Source organism: Hemiscyllium ocellatum, chromosome 5, assembly GCF_020745735.1.
Source record: "Hemiscyllium ocellatum isolate sHemOce1 chromosome 5, sHemOce1.pat.X.cur, whole genome shotgun sequence".
In the NCBI taxonomy this organism is placed as follows: Eukaryota; Metazoa; Chordata; class Chondrichthyes; order Orectolobiformes; family Hemiscylliidae; genus Hemiscyllium; species Hemiscyllium ocellatum.
Window position 1 is genome coordinate 58,862,121 of NC_083405.1, and position 18,792 is coordinate 58,880,912.

General features: G+C 41.2%; 1 protein-coding gene across 1 annotated transcript in view; it reads right to left on the reverse strand.

The window, feature by feature from the left end:
- Positions 1 to 18,792, reverse strand: part of vps50 (VPS50 EARP/GARPII complex subunit) — a 192,079-nt gene that overhangs the window by 155,071 nt on the left and 18,216 nt on the right. Inside the window, exon 3 of the mRNA XM_060824779.1 lies at positions 2,070 to 2,192. Coding sequence (XP_060680762.1) covers positions 2,070 to 2,192 — 123 coding nt within the window. The remainder of the gene's footprint in view (positions 1 to 2,069; positions 2,193 to 18,792) is intronic.

Sequence of the window (18,792 nt, forward strand, 5' to 3'; positions counted from 1 at the left end):
GCTGACTTTGAAAAGACCATGTAAATCCAATGCTAACATTTGCCAAGTAATCTTCTTTGGACTTATAATTATGTTTTTCAGATCCAGAAACCAATATCAAAGACATTCCAGATGTTGCAAGTAAATATCCTGAAATCTCTCATCAATAGCAGTTATTGAAAACCTGATAAAGTTTCTAAACCTTTTCAGTTTTTCTGACTATCTTGTGAAACCAGTAAAGTTGGACAATGACCATGTTCTCAAGATTCAATGTAGGTTTGCGTAGAACTACACTTCTGATTACAGTCAGCAGCTGTCTACAATTTGATTTCATTGCCAGGAAAATCTAATGGATGAGAGAAGTCATCACTTGATATCTTTACTTTCCAGACTCTCAGACAACTGGGGTCGTTTCCTTCCCTTGCACTTATTTTAAAAATGCATCTTCGCTACAGAGATGTGCCTTTGTGTGTTGTGAAGATGTGCCTGCGTCTGAGATGATGAGGATATAGTTTAATACTAAATCAAAGTTTAGATTTTAACCAGCGTTTGCCACTTGCTTTAAGAATAAAGGTTGTTTATAATAAACAGATTCTGTTTACTAAAGAAGCCTAAACATCATTTTTATTCTGAATAATAGTAAAAGAAAGTTAGCCATTTTGGTTTCTGAATCAACACATTTTTATTCAAATGGCACAATCTGTGAAGCAATGGGATTTGCCCAATCCTACCACCATAGTCATAACACTGACTGGTTGTGGTGTCTTCCGATGGCATTATTTATTTCACATGGAACACAATTGGGTTTCCTCAACGTGAAAAATCACAACACCAGGTTATAGTCCAACTGGTTGGTTTGGAAGCACTAGCTTTCAGAGTGCTGCCCCTTCATCACGTGATTGACTACCACCTGATGAAGGAGCTGCGCTCCAAAAGCTTGTGCTTCCAAATAAACCTGTTGGACTATAACCTGGTGTTGGTGTACAAAGTTAAAAATCACCCAAGTACAACAGCAGCATCTTCAAATCATTTCTCAATGTGGTCACATTGAGATATTTAAGGCCCACTTTTCCTTCTTTAAAGTATTTTAGTTCATGAAAAGTCTCAGATATAACAATCAGATGATGGAAGTTAAAATTCCATAACCTGCACTCAAAGTAAGTGCACAGCCTGAAAGTGTAGTGGAGGTCAGTTCAATTGCTGTATTGAAATGCTTAGTTAGTTCCTTTTCAAATACCAATCTATGTGCAGGTTATGGAGAGAAGGCAGGATAATGACATTATTGAAAAGCTCATTTGGAGAATTGGTGTAGACACAATGGGTTGAATAGCCTCCCTCTGTACTGTCATAATTCTGAGATTCAGAAGCATTTAAAATATTCTCAACTCACTCATCACAGTCTTACCCAGACTAAGTAAAAGATGTACAGAAAATCAAATGAGATTTTGCATTGACAGCAACCAGTGTAACTATCAATCTAGTGCTCACAAAAACAATACATTGGTTAAAAAGCAACTTAAATTAGTACAACATTAATAGCACGGATGCACCGCATCAAAGATAACGGATTACAATCTAAAAGTGAATCTCAATTGCCATGTGCCCATCAATGCTTGGGGCTAATTTTTATCAATCTTCACTTCCATGAAGCGCAATAAGGCAGGGTATAAAATGAGTACTGTAGTCAGTCCCATAAATTTCCAGGTGTGGGGGCTTGGTTATAATTAGATTACTTACAGTGTGGAAACAGGCCCTTCGACCTAACAAGTCCACACCGACACTCCGAAGCGCAACCCACCCAGACCCATTCCCCTACACTTACCCATTCCCCTAACACTACGGGCAATTTAGCATGGCCAATTCACCTAACATGCACATTTTTGGTTTGTGGGAGGAAACCCACGCAGACACAGGGAGAATGACTGTGTGGAGTTTGCACAGTCACCTGAGGCGGGAATTGAACCCGGGTCTCTGGCACTGAGAGGCAGCAGTGCTAACCCACCTTGTGTCACATTCAGACAATTCAAAAGCTACAAGTGCATCTTCAGCATTTTTACAAAACAAAGAGGAAGAAAACATGTTACTGTTACCTCCAGCTCATAGTTCACAACATCAAATGAGTCATTGTTGAAATAAATTTCTTCAATGCTGTTAATTATTTCTTGCTCCGCTTGAGGGTCACTTGGAATTTCTCTTAATTCTCTTTGTTCTTCCTGAATGAAACAAAGTAAGAACACATTGTACAAGGCAATACATACAGTACCAAGAATTACTTGAATCGTCCATTGAAAACCAAGTTACTAAGATTAAATTCTGCTGCTTGTAAAGATGAAGATAATTGAATTTCTTTGTGCTAACTAAATTTGAATTTCACTGTAATAGTGGTTTAAAAATGTTCCCACAATAAAATTAGTAGGGATGGCTGCTATGCCTTGCTAATCAGCTTTCGTAGAATAAAATCAGTAGGTAAAAACAGCAGATAATTTTATAGTTGCAGATCAAACATTAACATATGAAAAGTGAATACAGCATCCATTCAACCATAACACAAGTATCATCATTACGCCAATTGTGATCCAAATAAATAGTTACGAATGCATTTCTTGTAGTTGCAAAGTCTTTGACCTAATTGAATTCAATGTTTTTTATGCACATCTCCTGTTCCACAATAAAGTATTAATTCTTAAAACTATTACTATTCAAGTGAAAAATGTAAATATTTGGCTAATGCGATAATAACAGTGATCAATTCATTTAGGGATACAATTGTTTCTCAAAAGGAAAGCAATGAGATAATGATTCAATGATTTTGTCAAGTAAAATGCAATCCTTTTTAAAATATTAGTATCATTCAAAGTAATTCAAAGTGAGACAAACTCTAAGGTTTCAAGCATTCCCTCCCTAGCATACGGTTGGCAACCATCCAAGCCATGGAAAATAAGATGGACAACATTAAAGCTTGATTAACCTGGCAAAGAGAAATGAGGGACTGCTGTATCAGAGATAAAGCTCACCCCTGCCACACCTGTGGTCTTCTCAATTCATTGAATGGACTGCTTACATTTTTGGGGAAGGCAAGGGGCAGTGGGGTCTGCCTCAATCAAAAATGCCCATTGCTCAGACATCATGACTCTGGTGAGTCATTGCTCCCCAGACCTGGAATATTTAACAGTGAAATGCAGTCCATACTACCTGTCACATGAGTTCATCTCCACTATCTTGACTGCAGTCAATAGCTCGCCCCATGCAAAAGTGAAGTGTGTTCGTGAATAAGCATACAACGTGACAAACACACACAGTCTTGAGACGAATTACAGCAAAGCCTTGTCCATCGTAGCCAGTGACTTAAGATTTATAGAGATGTACAGTACAGAAACAGATGCTTCGATCCAAATCGTACATGCCGACCAGATATCCCAATCCAATCTAGTCCCACCTGCCACCACCCAGCCCATATCCCTCCAAACCCTTCCTATTCATATACCCATCCAAATGCCTCTTAAATGTTGCAATTGTACCAGCCTCCATCACTTCGTCTGGCAGCTCATTCCATACACGTACCACCCTCTCTGCATGAAAAGGTTGCCCCGTAGGTCTCTTTTATATCTTTTCCCCCTCACCCTAAACCTATGCCCTCCAGTTCTGGACTCCCTGGCCCCAGGGAAAAGACTTTGTCTATTTATCCTATCCATGCCCCTCATAATTTTCTAAACTTCTATAAGGTCACCCTTCAGCCTCCGACGCTCCTGGGAAAACAGCCCCAGCCTGTTCAGCCTCTCTCTTTAGCTCAAATCCTCCAACCCTGGCAACATCCTTATAAATCTTCTCTGAACCCTTTCAAGTTTCTCAACATCTTTCCGATAGGAAGGAGACCAGAAGTGCACGCAATATTCCAATAGTGGCCTAACCAATGTCCTGCACTGCCGCAACATGACCTCCCAACTCCTGTACTCAATACTCTGACCAATAAAGGAAAGCATACCAAACGCCACCTTCAGTATCAAGGAGCTATGAACCTGCACTCCAAGGTCTCTCTGTTCAGCAACACTCTCTGGGACGTTACCATTAAGTGCATAAGTCCTGCTAAGATTTGCTTTCCCAAAATGCAGCACCTAGCATTTATCCGAATTATACTCCATCTGCCACTTCTCAGTCCATTGGCCCATCTGGTCCAGATCCTGTTGTAATCTGAGGTAACCCTCTTTGCTGTCCACTACACCTCCAATTTTGGTGTCATCTGCAAACTTACTAACTGTACCTCTTATGCTCGCATCCAAATCATTTATGTAAATGACAAAAAGTAGAAGGCCCTGCACCATTCCTTGTGGCACTCCACTGGTCACAGGCCTCCAGAATGAAAAACAACCCTCCACCACCAACTTCTGTCTTCTACTTTGAGCCAGTTCTGTATCCAAATGGCTAGTTCTCCCTGTATTCCATGAGATCTACCTTGCTAATCAGTCTCCCATGGGAACCTTGTTGGACGCCTGATTGAAGTCCATATAGATCACATCTACTGCTCCGCCCTCAATCTTCTTTATTACTTGTTCAAAAAACTAAATCACGTTCGAGACTTTTTTTCCCACGCACAAAACCATGTTGACTATCGCGAATCAGTCCTTGCCTTTCCAAATACATAGATCATAGCACATTACAGCGCAGTACAGGCCCTTCAGCCCTCGATGTTGCGTCACCCTGTCATACTAATCCGAAGCCCATCTAACCTATACTATTCCATGTTTGTCCAAATGCCCGTCCAATGACGACTTAAATGCACTTAAACTTGGCGAATTACTACCGTTGCACGCAAAGCATTCTATACCCTTACTACTCGGAGTAAAGAAACTACCTCTGACATCTGTCTTATACCTATCTCCCCTCACTTTAAAGTTGCGTTCCCTCGTGTTTGCCGTCCTAATACTTGGACAAAGACTCTCCCTGTCCACCCTATCTAACCCTCTGATTATCTTATATGTCTCTATTAAGTCACCTCTCAACCTTCTTCTCTTCAAGGAGAATAGCCTCAAGGGCCTCAGCCTTTTCTCGTAAGACATTCCTTCCATACCAGGCAATATCCAAGTAAATCTCCTCTGTACCCTTTCCAAAGCTTCCACATCCTTCTTATAATGCGGTGACCAGGACTGTATACAATACTCCAAGTGAGGCCGTACCAGAGCTTTCTACAGCTGCAGCATAACCTCCTGGTCCCGCAACTCAATCCCTCTATTAATAAAGGCCAAAACACTGTATGCCTTCTTAACAACCCTGTCAATCGAGTGGCATGTACATCCTGTCCCTCAGGATTCCCTCCAACAACTTGCCCACCACCAAGGTCAGGCTCACCGGTCTATAGTTCCCTGACTTGTCTTTACCTCCCTCCTTAAACAATGGCACCACATTTGCCAACCTCCAGTCTTCGGGCACCTCACCTGTGACTATCGATGATACAAACATCTCAGCAAGAGGCCCAGCAATTACTTCTCTAGCTACCCACAGAGTTCTCCGGTACACCTGTGCAGGTGACCAGATTCCTAAATTAATCTAGTCCCATTTGCCAGCACCTGGCCCATATCCCTCTAAACCTTTCCAATTTATATACCAATCCAGATGCCTTTTAGATGTTGTAATTGTACCAGCCTCCACCACTTCCTCTGGCAGCTCATTCCAAACACGCACCACCCACTGCATGAAAAAGGTGCCCCTTAGGTCCCTATTATATCTTTCCCCTCTTACCTTAAACCTATGTTCTCTACTTCTGGCCTCCTGCATCCCAGGGAAAAGACCTTGTCTATTCACCCTATCCACACCCCTCATGATTTTATAAATCTCTACAAGGTCATCCTTCAGCCCTGTACTACTGCAACATGACTTCCCAACTCTTGTACTCAATGCTCAAAAAAGCAAAGCATACTTCCTATTTCACTATCTTATCTACCTGTGACTCTACTTTCAAGGAACTATGAACCTGTACTCCAAAGATCACTTTGTTCAGCAACACTGCCTTGGACCTTACTATTAAGTGTCTAAGTCCTATTCTGATTTGCTTTTCTAAAATGCAGCACCTCACATTTATCCAAATTAAACTCCATCTGCCCATTGGCCCATCTGATCAATGCCCCATGTACTCGGAGGTAATCTTCTTCGCTGTCTACCACACCTTTAATTTTGATGTCATCCTCAAAACTTATCAACTATACTTCCTACATTCACACCAAAATTATTTATATAAATGACGAAAGTAGTGGACCAAGCACTGATCCTTGTGACACATCACTGGTCACAGGCCTCCAGTCTGAAAAACAATCCTCCACCACCACCCTCTGTCTTCTCCCTTCATGCCAGTTCTGTATCCAAAAGGCTAGATCTCTCTACATTATATGGGATGGAACCTTGTCAACCACCTCCCATGGGGAACCTTTCCAAATGCCTTACTGAAGTCCATATAGATCACATCCCCCACTCTGCCTCATGAATCCTCTTTGTTACTACTTCAAAAAATTCAAGTTCATGAGACACAACTTCCTATGCACAAAGCCATGCTGACTACCCCTAAGCAGTCCTTGACTTTCCAAATAAGTGTAAATCCTGTCCCTCAGGATTCCCTCCAACAACTTGCCCACCACCGATGTCAGGATCACCGGTCTATAGTTCCCTGGCTTTTGCTCACCACCTTCCTTAAATAGTGGCACCACGTTAGCCAACCTCCAATCTTCCAGCACCTCACCTGTGACAATCGATGATACAAATATCTCAACAAGAATCCCGGCAATCACTTCCTTAGCTTCCCAAAGATTTCAACCAGGCCAACCTCAAAAACGTGCTAGCAAAATACCACCAACACATCTCCCATCCAACTAGTGGTCTGAGCATCCGTGATCATTGCTACACAAACAAACATGCCTAATACTCTACCCCCAATCTGCATTTTGAAAAATCAGGCCACAATGCTGCGCTCCTCCTCCTGGCTTATAAGCAGAAACTGAGGCACGAGGACTCAGTACAGAAGGTAGTGCAGTATTGGTCTGAGAAAACAAAAAAGCTTCTATGGAACTGCATAATGTCAGAGGACTGGTCCATAATCAAGAACTCAGTGGCCAACCTAAATGAAAACGCCACAACCGTTCATTAAAAAGTGTGTAGATGACTGTGCACTGAAAAAGTTAATCCAAACATACCCCAACTGGAAACCACGGACGAACCGGGAGATCCACTTCCAACTGATATCCAGGTCTGAGGCATTCAAGTCGGACCTACACAGGGAATCCAGGTACAACCTTCAAAAGGCTAACAGGGACGCTACGAGGTAATACCAAACTAAGCTTGAAACCAGATTAACCACACACGCTGTTTGTGGCAAGGCTTACAAGATATAACGAGTTACAAAGTGAAGTCAAACAGAATCGCAGGCATAAGTACAACCTGCCTGATGAGCACGATGTATTCTACACTCAGTTTGAACAGAAGGGCAGTGAAATGATGCCACCTATCCCAACAGCCTCAGATGCACCTGTACTGTCTGTCACCACCAGTCATTAGACCAATCTGCTTGACAGCGAACTCACGGAAAGCAACTGGCCAGACAGAATCTCCAGCCGTGCACTCAGATTCTGTGTGGACCAGCTAGTGGGAGTGTTCACAAACATTGTTAACTTCTTAAGATCTGAAATCCCCACAGGCTTCAAAGAAACAAGCATCATCCTGGTGCCAAAGACAAATCATGCTGCATGCCTCAATGATTACCAACCAGGGCTCTGACATGCACAATCGCGAAATGCTTCAACAGGTTAGTCATGGCTCACATCAACTCCAGCCTACCAAACTGCCTTGATCCTCTGCAACTTGCCTATTTGCACAATAGGTCCACAGCTGATGCCATTTCCCTGGAATAACTTGATAGCAAGGATACCTATGTCAGGCTCCTACTTATTGACTACAGCTCTGCCTTCAACACCATAATTCTAAACAAACGTATCCTCAAACCCCAGGACCTAGGTCTCTGCTCCCACCGCAGCAACTGAATTCTTGATTTCCTGACCAACAGACCACATTCAGTAAGGACGTGACAACATCTACACCATGATAAACCTCAAAAATGGTGTCCCACAAGCACACCAACCCCATTTATAAGTTTGCTGACACCACCACCATTGTAGATTGCATCTTAAACAGCGACAAGATGGGGTACAAGAAGGAAATGGAGTGCTTAGCGAAATAGGATAAAGTCAACAATCTCTCCATCAATGTCAGCAAAATCATGGAGTTGGTTACTGACTTCAGGTAGCAGAGTGGAAGGCACAGTGCTGTCAGTATCAATGGTGCTGAGGTGCAGATGGTCGAGAGCATCAAGTTTCTGGGTGTTTCGATCATCAATCTGTCCTGGTCCACCCACGCTGACATTACAGTCAAGAAAGCACCACACATGTCTCCTTTCTCAGGAGGCTAAGGAAATTCAGCATGTCTAAAAAGACTCTTTCAAACTTTTATAGATGCACTACTAAAATCCTATCTGGATGCATCACAGCATGGGATGGCAACTGCTCTTCCCAAGACCCAAAAGAAACTACAGAGAGCTGTAAACACAGCCCAATCCATCATACAAGCCAGTCTCCCATACACGAGCTCCATCTAAACTTCCCACTGCGTTAGGAATGCAGACAACATAAGACACCTCCCACCCCCGTTACACACACTTCCATCGAACAGAAGATATATATGTTTGAATACACATTCAAACAGATTCAAGAGCAGCTTGTTCCTCACTGTTCTGAGACTTTTGGATGACCTCTTTAAAGGTGATCTCTCTCTGCATCTTCTTGGCAGCTATAAAATTGCATCCTGCACTCTATTCTGTTACCACGATACACTGTATAGTAAGATCTGCCTGACAGCTACATAAGACAACACTTTCACCAAACCTCAGTACATGTGACAGGAATAAATCAAATCAAATTTGGATAAAACAAGTTGAGAATAGAGCCTGTATTTATCCAACACCTATAGCTGATTACCTCTACAGATATCATTGTGAACTGCAAATCAAATTGGAAAGATAATGTTTCTTTTCCACAAACAGAAATCTTAAGAGGTAGGACAAGGAGATGACACAGCCTCTTCAGCCTGCTCTGCTACTGAAAATGAATTGGCTGATCATCAACTTCACTGCCACTTTCCCACATTAATAAACTTAATACATATTTCACTCTCAATTTAGATGACTAGACAGAACTTCTTGTCAATACAGATTGTATAGTGACAAAACGTCTGAAAACAAACCTTCAAGCTCAGCGAGCTAACTTACATACAGTTTGCCAACATGGAAGTATATCATTTATTCATGTTTTTCAGTTCCTGCCATTAGTCATTCACCATCCATGCTAAATTTCTTTTCCCATCTCCCGAAACACTTAGGTTAAATATTAACCTGTGGTGGCCAACTTATCAAATACCTTTTGGAAATTCAATTCAATTATATCGATTGGTCCTCCTTCAGTGTGGAAGTGTGTGTAACGGGGGTGGGAGGTGTCTTATGTTGTCTGTGAGCTGTGTGTTCATAAAATTCCTAAATTTTTTTTAACATTATTTCCCTTTGATAAAACCTTTAGACTCTGATCAAACTACAATTTTCAAAATGCAATGTTAAGACTTTCTCAACAACAGCTTTCAACACTCGCCTGATGAATGATGACAGATTACCTGGCAACAGTTCTGAGTTTTTATTTTCTCTCCCATCTTTTTCGAATGGCAGTGTTACATTTGTTTTTGTTTAATTCGCTGGCACTTTTCCAGTATCTAGGGAATTTTGGAAAATCATAACCAGCACGTCTATCATCGCTGAAGTACCACTTGTCGACCATAAGAATGAAGACCATCAGATCGGAGGAATTTGTCATAATTCAAACCGGTGAGCATTTCCAATACCCTTTCTCTGCTGATAACTTCTTCCTGGCCCCTTGGCTGACACCTGTTGCTATTATGGAATTTGCACCTGCTATTGTGAAGTTCGAGAGAAAACAATTGTTCAATGTCTCTACCATTTCATCATTCCTAATGATGACTTCGTCTGTCTCTGCTCTCAAGAAAATCAATGTTTCCTTTAACAACTCTCATTTTTATACACTTGTAAAAGCTCTTAAAATCTGTGTTTATATTCCTGGCAAATTGCTCTCTCATTCTAAAGTTTCCAATTTCAATCATTATTTTAAAAATATAGTTTTGTGCCGGTTTCTAAAACACTTCCCATCTTCAAGGTTACCTTTGCACTTTCCAACATTAAAAGATTCTTTTTCTAACATACTACATTTTACCTTCTTTAGTAAGCTCGAGATAGATCTTGCGAAGCATTGTATTTTTAGTAGAATGTATTTTTGCTGGCCACTTTGAATTGTTTCTTCCAGTGTTCTTGCAGCTTATTTGTCATACTTTTAATCCATTTACCCTATCAAGCCCATACTTCTATGTTATCAATTTTAACATTCTTGTTTGGGAATGGAATAACTCCTTCCAAACATAATGAAATTCATTTCCATTTTGAGCACTATTTCTAATACAAGTAATTCTGGGATAATGTGTTTCAGCAGCATGATTTGGCTATAACATCGCTGAAGAATTAGGGATCGGCATTTTGGAGAATGCTTACCTCTGTCAGCAATATCATGATGCCGGCAAGGATTAGTTTGCAGGCTGCGTTGTGCATGTGCTGATGTCCGTGCCATTCTGCGTATGCTCAACATCAGTGCTAGTCTTCATGCCATTCTATGCATGTGCCAATGTCAGCTGCCAACAGAGCAGCTTTCTGCGAGAGGTATTGAACAGAGAGTAGCTTTCTTACAATTTTTTTTAATGTAGCTGTGTTAAACATACTTTTGCTTCATTAATAAACAAGATTTCTGGCTGTGCTATACTTGGCATTAGACTATTGGGTGATCTTTGAGCAATCATGACTGATATTTTTTGCTGGTCTGCCCCAACCCCACTTTTCTCACAATCCCCATTATTTACATTAAGGTTTCGCTGGAACACAACTACATTCTCATAGGATAAACTACCTGTTGGTCTTCTCCTGTGGTATTATTAACCAGCCTACCTCACTGCCTATGCTCATGTCTAAAATACCATTTTTCTCAACTCCACAATTTACAGTTTCTAAAAAAGTCACATAACCATTTTACAAACTCATTTTGCAGAGCAATTTTGCCACTTTGATTAGCCCAGTCTCAGAAGATTAAATTCACCCACAATTACCACATGGCCTTTGCTTATTTATCACAATTTTTTGTCCAACAGGATTACTACCACAAGGGAGCCTACAAAGTACTCTTGTCAGCACCTTCCAACCCTTGTTCTTCCTAGTCACCCCACATAGCCAAGATCCTTTCTCATCACTGTCTTTACAACATCATTTGTTTCAGAAGTACTCTTCTAGCTTACCTGTCTCTTTTCCAATGTGGTACACTTGGGTAACTTGGACTACCAAGTAGCCCGGTCTCTATGATTGTGATTATATTTAAACCATGTGCTGCTTTTTTGTGCTACTACTTCATCTGCATGGATGTGTGCTTTTTTGTTCAGATATAGTCTTTAGCTTTATGTATTTATTCATTTGTTTTGGTCTTATTCACTGATGGTATTATCACCAGCTTCCCTGCATCTTTCTGAGCAACTCTGCTTGCCTTTGTCCAAATTGCTGAACTGCTCCATTCCCTCAACTTCTCGTTCTAAAACATCTAAACTTCCCTTCGAATAGACAGCCCTCAATGCTGCCACCCATTACTTCCGGTCACTAGCTCCAACATTGTGCTACAATTTGTAGCCACCGAACTAGCAGCTAAAATCTTTCAAGAACAATGAATGAGAAGTTACCAGATTCAATCTCCAATTCTTAACAGTCTTAGTATTGTAGAATTCACTGATGAACAACAAATATGTTGCTGCCTACACCACATTAGTCTTATGCATTATTTTCATAGGATTACCATTCAGACACAGAAAAATGTACTTCATAGGCCTTAACATCACACAAGGTTCTTCATACACTAAATATCATCCATCTGCAGTTCTGAATTTAGAGCAGTGCAGTGTCAAACTACTATATAAAAATGCTGGATCCTTAAACTTTACCAATCTCTTGGTCAAAATCACACTGTGACAAGAGATCATAAACAATGAGCCGTTTGATCTTTGGATGAATCAAAGTAAGTTTTGGACAAGTCACTGTCTCTTAGCTGCTTTCATGCTTTTTATAATGGCTGTTTTTGGCCGACATTGCTAAAGAATGAATATATTGAGGGGTATGAATAAGGGAGAAAGCGGTATAGAGACAGTCAAAGAATGGAAATGTATTCTCTTTCCAAATATCTGGGCCATTAAGCAACTCTGTATTTAAAAATATATGCATTGAATTGCAATTCTTTCAATTGTCTTATCGCTGTTATAAAATACTAATGCTTGCATGTAGATCTGAGTGTGTTTCATCTACTTCAATTTGGAACCAGAAAAAAGGACAAAGATATTGCAACAAGACTCGCTGAGATGCTTCTCAATTACCAAGAAAGCTGTACAACTTTTTTTTGGTTTTATTGTCAACAGAGCAGTCAAATATTTGAAGGAATACACGGTGGCTTAAAACACATGTTGAAAAAAAACATTTTCTTCTCCAAAATTCTCTATGGAAGGTGGTCAGAAGATGCCAAAAGTTGACATTGAATTGAAGGAAGGTTGGAAGTGGTTAGTCCAGTGTTCACTTCTATTCTGAGTAGACAACTTATCTTTCTAATTCCATAATGAGCCTGATTCGACTCCAACTTTGCAAAGTGCCTGTTGCCAAAGTCACCAGTACCTTTACTGTTTCTGTGGTGAACCCTTCTCTTAATTAAACCAAAAACTCAAAAAAAGCTCATCGCGCCTAGTAATCTGTTAAAATAAGAGTAATAGAAAACTCCCCAATTCCACTATTTTAAGAAAATAATATCAATTTATTCTTTAACTCTAAAAGTCGCAAAATGCAGCACCTCGCATCTATCAGAATTTAACTCCATCTGCCACTCCTCAGCCCATTGGCCCATCTGATCAAGATCCTGTTGTAAACTGAGGTAACCTTCTTCGCTGCCCACTACATCTCCAATTTTGATGTCATCTGCAAACTTACCAACGATACCTCTTATGCTCACATCCAAATCATTTATGTAAATGATGCAAGTTAGTGGACCGAGCACCGTTCCTTGTGGCACTCCACTGGTCACAGGCCTTCAGTCTGAAAAACAACCCTCCACCACCACCCTCTGTCTTCTGCCTGAGCCAGTTCTGTATCCACATGGCCAATTCTCCCTGTATTCCATGAGATCTAACCTTGCTAATCAGTCTCCCATGGGGAACCTTGTTGAACGCCTTACTGAAGTCCATATAGATCACATCTACCATTCTGCCCTCATCAATCCTCTTTGTTACTTCTTCAAAAAAACTTAATCAAGTTGTGAGACATGATTTCCTACGCATGAATCATGTTAACTATCCCTAATCAGTCCTTGCCTTTCCAAATGCATGTACGTCCAGTCCCTCAGGATTCCCTCCAACAACTTGCCCACCATCGACATCAGGCTCACTGGTCTATAGTTCCCTGGCTTGTCTTACCACCCTTCTTAAACAGTGGCACCATGTCAGCCAACCCCCAATGTTCCAGCACCTCACCTGTGACTATCGATGATACAAATATCTCAGCAAGGTGCCCAGCTATCACTTCTCTCATTTCCCACAGAGTTCTAGGGTACACCTGATCAGGTCCTGAGGATTTATCCACCTTTACCCATTTCAAGACATCCAGCACTTCCTCCTCTGTAATATGGACATTTTTCAAGATGACACCATCTATTTCTCTACATTCTATATATTCTATCCTTTTCCACAGTAAATACTGATGAAAAATATTCGGCTAGTATCTTCCCCCATTTTCTGCAGCTCCACACAAAGGCCGCCTTGCTGATATTTGGGGGGCCTTATTCTCTCCCTTGTTACCCTTTTGTCCTCAATGTATTTGTAAAAACCCTTGGATTCTCCTTAATTCTATTTGCCAAAGCTATCTCATGTCCCCTTTTTGCCCTCCTGATTTCCCTCTTAAGCCTACTCCTAATGCCTTTATACTCTTTCAAGGATTCACGCGATATATCTTGTCTAAATCTGACATATACTTCCTTCTTTTTCTTAACCAAACCCTCAATTTCTCCAGTCATCCCAGCATTCCCTATACCTACCAGCCTTTCCTTTCACCCTATCAGGAATATATTGTCTCTGGATTCTCGTTATCTCATTTCTGAAGGCTTCCCATTTTCCAGCCCTTTACCTGCAAACATCTGTCCCCAGTCAGCTTTTGAAAGTTTTTGCCTCATACCATCAAAATTGACCTTTCTCCAATTTAGAACTTTAAATTTTCGATCTGTTCTATCCTTTTCCATCACTATTTTAAATTGAATAGAATTATGGTCGTTGGCCCCAAAGTGCTCCCCCATTGACACATCAGTCACCTGCCCTGCCTTATTTCCCAAGAGTAGACCACGTTTTGCACCTTCTCTAGTAGGTACATCCACAAACTGAATCAGAAACTGTTCTTGTGCACACTTAAATTCCTCTCCATCTAAACCCTTAACACTATGGCAGGTCAAGGCTATGTTTGAAAAGTTAAAATCCCTACCATAACCACTCTATTATTCTTACATAATAGAAGTAAATTACTGCGGATGCTGGAATCTGAAACCAAAAGAGAAAATTGAAATAAATGTAGTTTAATTTATTAGTTCCACCTTGTTCTCTGTTTTGCCCCCGACTTTGACTCGCTTCTTTTCTCAACTGTATCCGTCTCTGATAGATCTCTTTCCTCACTATCTCTCTAGGTCCCACCTCTTCTCCCTCCCACCACACACACAAACCTTACTAGTTTAAATCCTTCCAAGCAGCTCGAGTAAATCTCCCCGCCTGTAGAGTAAGCCCTTACCAATTCAGGTGCAATCCATTCTTCTTGTACCGGTCACTTCTACCCCAGAAGAGATTCCAATGATCCAAAAATGTGAAATCTTCTTCTCTGTACCAGCTCTTCAGCCATGCGTTCATCTGCTCTGTCCTCCTATTCCTACCCTCACTAGCTCGTAGCACTGGGAGTAATCCAGATAATACTACCTTCTAGGACCTCCGTTCTAAATTCTCCCTTCAGAATCTCATCCTTTTCCTTCCTATGTTGTTAGATCCAATGTGTACAATGACCTCCTGCTGATCTCTCTCCCCTTTGAGGACATACTGCACCCTCTCCGATATATCCTTGGTCCAGGCACCAGGGAGACAACTCACCATTCTGATTTTTCGCTGCTGGCCGCACAAACATCTGTCTATGCCTCTGATTAGAGTCCCCTATCACAATCGATTGCTTGGAATCCCACGTACCCCTCATCACATTACAGCCAGTCTCATTAACTGAAATTTGGCTGTTCATGATAGATTCTCCGGGGAATGTATCGTCCCCTGCATTTTCCAAAACAGCACACTTGTTTGAAATGGGGATAGCCACAGAAGATTGCTGCACCACCTGCCTACCCCTTCCTCTTTTTCTGGAGTTAAGCTATCTACCTCACTGTATTTGTGGCTTTTCTCCCTTCTGAGAACTGCCACTCATCACATTCCCTAGCGCCTGCAAATTCCTTATTTCCTCTAACTGCTGCTCCAATCGATCCATGCAATATGATTGGATTTGCAATCAAAGACACTTCTTGCAGACACTATCATCAATGACATAGAAACTCTCCCTAAATTTCAACATCCAACAGGAAGAGAATTTTCAGTAGAGTACAACTCCACTGAGGGCCATCTTTGTTCCTTTACAATCTGCAGACCCAGAAATCAATACCATCTTTTTGCCCTAAAAAGCAGTGCTAGGTGTAGGGAATCCTAGATGACTACAGAAATTGAGGCTTTGGTTAAGAAAAAGAAGGAAGCATATGTAAGATGCACACAGGTAAGATCAAATGCATCCTTAAAGAGTATAAAGACAGTAGTATACTTAAGAGGAAACTCAGGAGGGCAAAAAGAGGGCATGTCATAGCTTTCGCAAACAGGGGTAAGGAAAATCCAAAGGGTTTTTATAAATACTCTGAGGACAAAAGGGTAACAAGTGAAAGAATAGGGTCCCTCAAAGATCAGCAAGGCAGCCTTTCAGTGGAACCGCAGGAGATGGGGGAGGCACTAATTAAGTATCTCGTATCAGTGTTTACTGTGGAGAAGGACATGAAAGATACAGAATGTGGAGAAATAGATGGTGACATCTTGAAAAATGTCCATATTAAAGAGAAGGTGGTACTGGATGTCTTGAAATGCATAAAAATGGATAAATCCCCAGGATCTGATCAGGTGTATCCTAGAGCTCTGTGGGAAGCTAGAGAAGTGATTACGGGACACCTTGCAGAGATATTTGCATCATCGATAGTCACAGGTGAGGTGCTGGAAGACTGGAGGTTGGCTAACATGGTGCCACTATTTTAGAAAGATGGTAAGGAAAAGCCAGGGAGCTATAGACCGGTGAGCCTGACATCTGGATTTACATGTAATTGGAAAGGCAAGGACCGATTCCGGATAGTCAACATGGCTTTGTGCATGGAAAATTATGTCTCATGAATTTGATTGAATTTTTTGAAGTAGTAAAAAAAGAGGATTGATGAGGGCAGAGCGGTGGAGGTTATCTATATAGACTTCAGTAAGGCATTCGGAAAGGTTTCTCATGGGAGCCTGGTTAACAAGGTTAGATCTCGGAGTATAGGGAGAACTAGACATTATAATACAGAACTGGCTCGAAAGGAGAAGACAGGGTGTTGTGGTGGTGGGTTGCTTTTCAGACTAGAGGCCTGTGACCAGTGGAGTGCCACAAGGATTGGTGCTCAGTCCACTACTTTTCAGCATTTATATAAATGAGTTGCATGCTATCATAGGAGGTTCAGTTAGTAAGTTTGCAGATAACACCAAAATTGGAGGTATAGTGGATAGCAAAGAAGCTTATCTCAGAGTACAACAGGATATTGATCAGATGAGCCACCAATTTGGATAAATGTGAGGTGCTGCATTTTGGGAAAGCAAATCAGAACAGGACTTATACACTTAATGGTATACAACAAAGAGACCTTGGAGTACAGGTTCATAGTTCCTTGAAAGTAAAGTCGCAGGTAGATAGGATAGTGAAGGCAGCGTTTAGTACGCTATTCTTTATTGGTCGGATCATTTGAGTATAGGAGTTGGGACGTCATGTTGCGGCTGTAAAAGATATTGGTTCGGCCACTTTTGGAATATCGTGCACAATTCTGGTCTCCTTCCAATCGGAGAAATGTTGCGAAACATGAAAGGGTTCAGAAGACATCTGCAAGGATGTTGCTAGAGTTGGAGGATTTGAGCTATCAGGAGAGGCTGAATAGGCTGGGGCCGTTTTTCCTGGAGCATCAGATGCTAAGGGGTGACCTTCTCGAGGTTCATAAAATCATGAGGGGCATGGATAGGATAAATAGCCAAGATATTTCCCCTGGGATGCAGGGGGGGTGCGGGGGAGGTCCAGAATTAGAGGGCATATGTTTAAGCTGAGAGGGGAAAGATATAAAAAGAGGCCTTAGGTGCAACTTTTTCATGCAGAGGGTGATGCATGTATGGAATGAACTGCCAGAGGAAATGGTGGAGACTGGTAAAATTACAGCATTTAAAAGGCATCTAGATGGGTATATGAATAGGAAGGAATGAGAGAGATATGGGCCATGTGGTGGCAAATGGGGCTAGATTAGGTTAGGATAACTAGTCAGCATGAACGCGTTGGATTGAAGGGTCTCCTTCCATACTGTACATGCCCATGACTCTGAGATTGCTAGCTAGTCAGCACAACTGTTTGTCAGCTCTCAGTTCTGAACAGCTTTTACTTTCTCTTCAAGGTACAGGACATACCTTCAACTTCATAACACTTCCCAATTCTAATGTTTGTGTGTTCACTTGGTCCACTTTCTTCCATGCCTTGCCATTTATTTCTCTTCATCCATTTGCTTCATCAGACCCATTTCCCCCATGTTTACTGAGCCATATTACTTTTTAGTCTGCCACAAATTTGATTTTTCATAATTAGCTTGATTTTCAAATCGCTCCCAAACCTACCTGCTCCCTCGGTGCAACTTTCTCCAGCCTCAAAGCTTCTGAAATATCACTGGCTGGCCTTTTTCACATGCCCACTTTTAAATACTCTACAACTGTTAGTCATATCTTCAACTGCCTCAATCCGTTATTCTGAGTTCCTTCTTTGCCGCTCTTCCTCTCTGCTCCTTTACAATGTTCCTTAAAATCTCATTAACCATGTTGCAGCCACCTGTCATAATATCCCCTCATGTGATTCCAAATTTTTCCATTGATAGTGCTCCTGTGAAGCACCTTGGATAGTTCACTTTATTTGGTGCAATATGATCCAAGTTATTGCTTTTGAATCTGGTTATGTCTGTGAATAGATACTCCAACTTAAAAAAAATCACTAAACTCTGTCAGCAATTACTGATTCCTACACCAAGCACCACAATTTATGACAATACTGTCAGTGATAATCCAGCATATTAGCAATCAACCAACCACATATCCACAGTAATTCCCACTTTTTCCCCAGTAATTCCCAGACTTTTTTCCTGATATCCAAAACCCAATTACTTCATCTCCCCTGAAACACAGCAAGTTTGTCCCCACACTTGCACAACTGAAGCAAGTGACTAGTAAATAGTGTCAAACACCTGTACTATTTAAGGTGTCAATCACAATCGCAAAACAACCTGA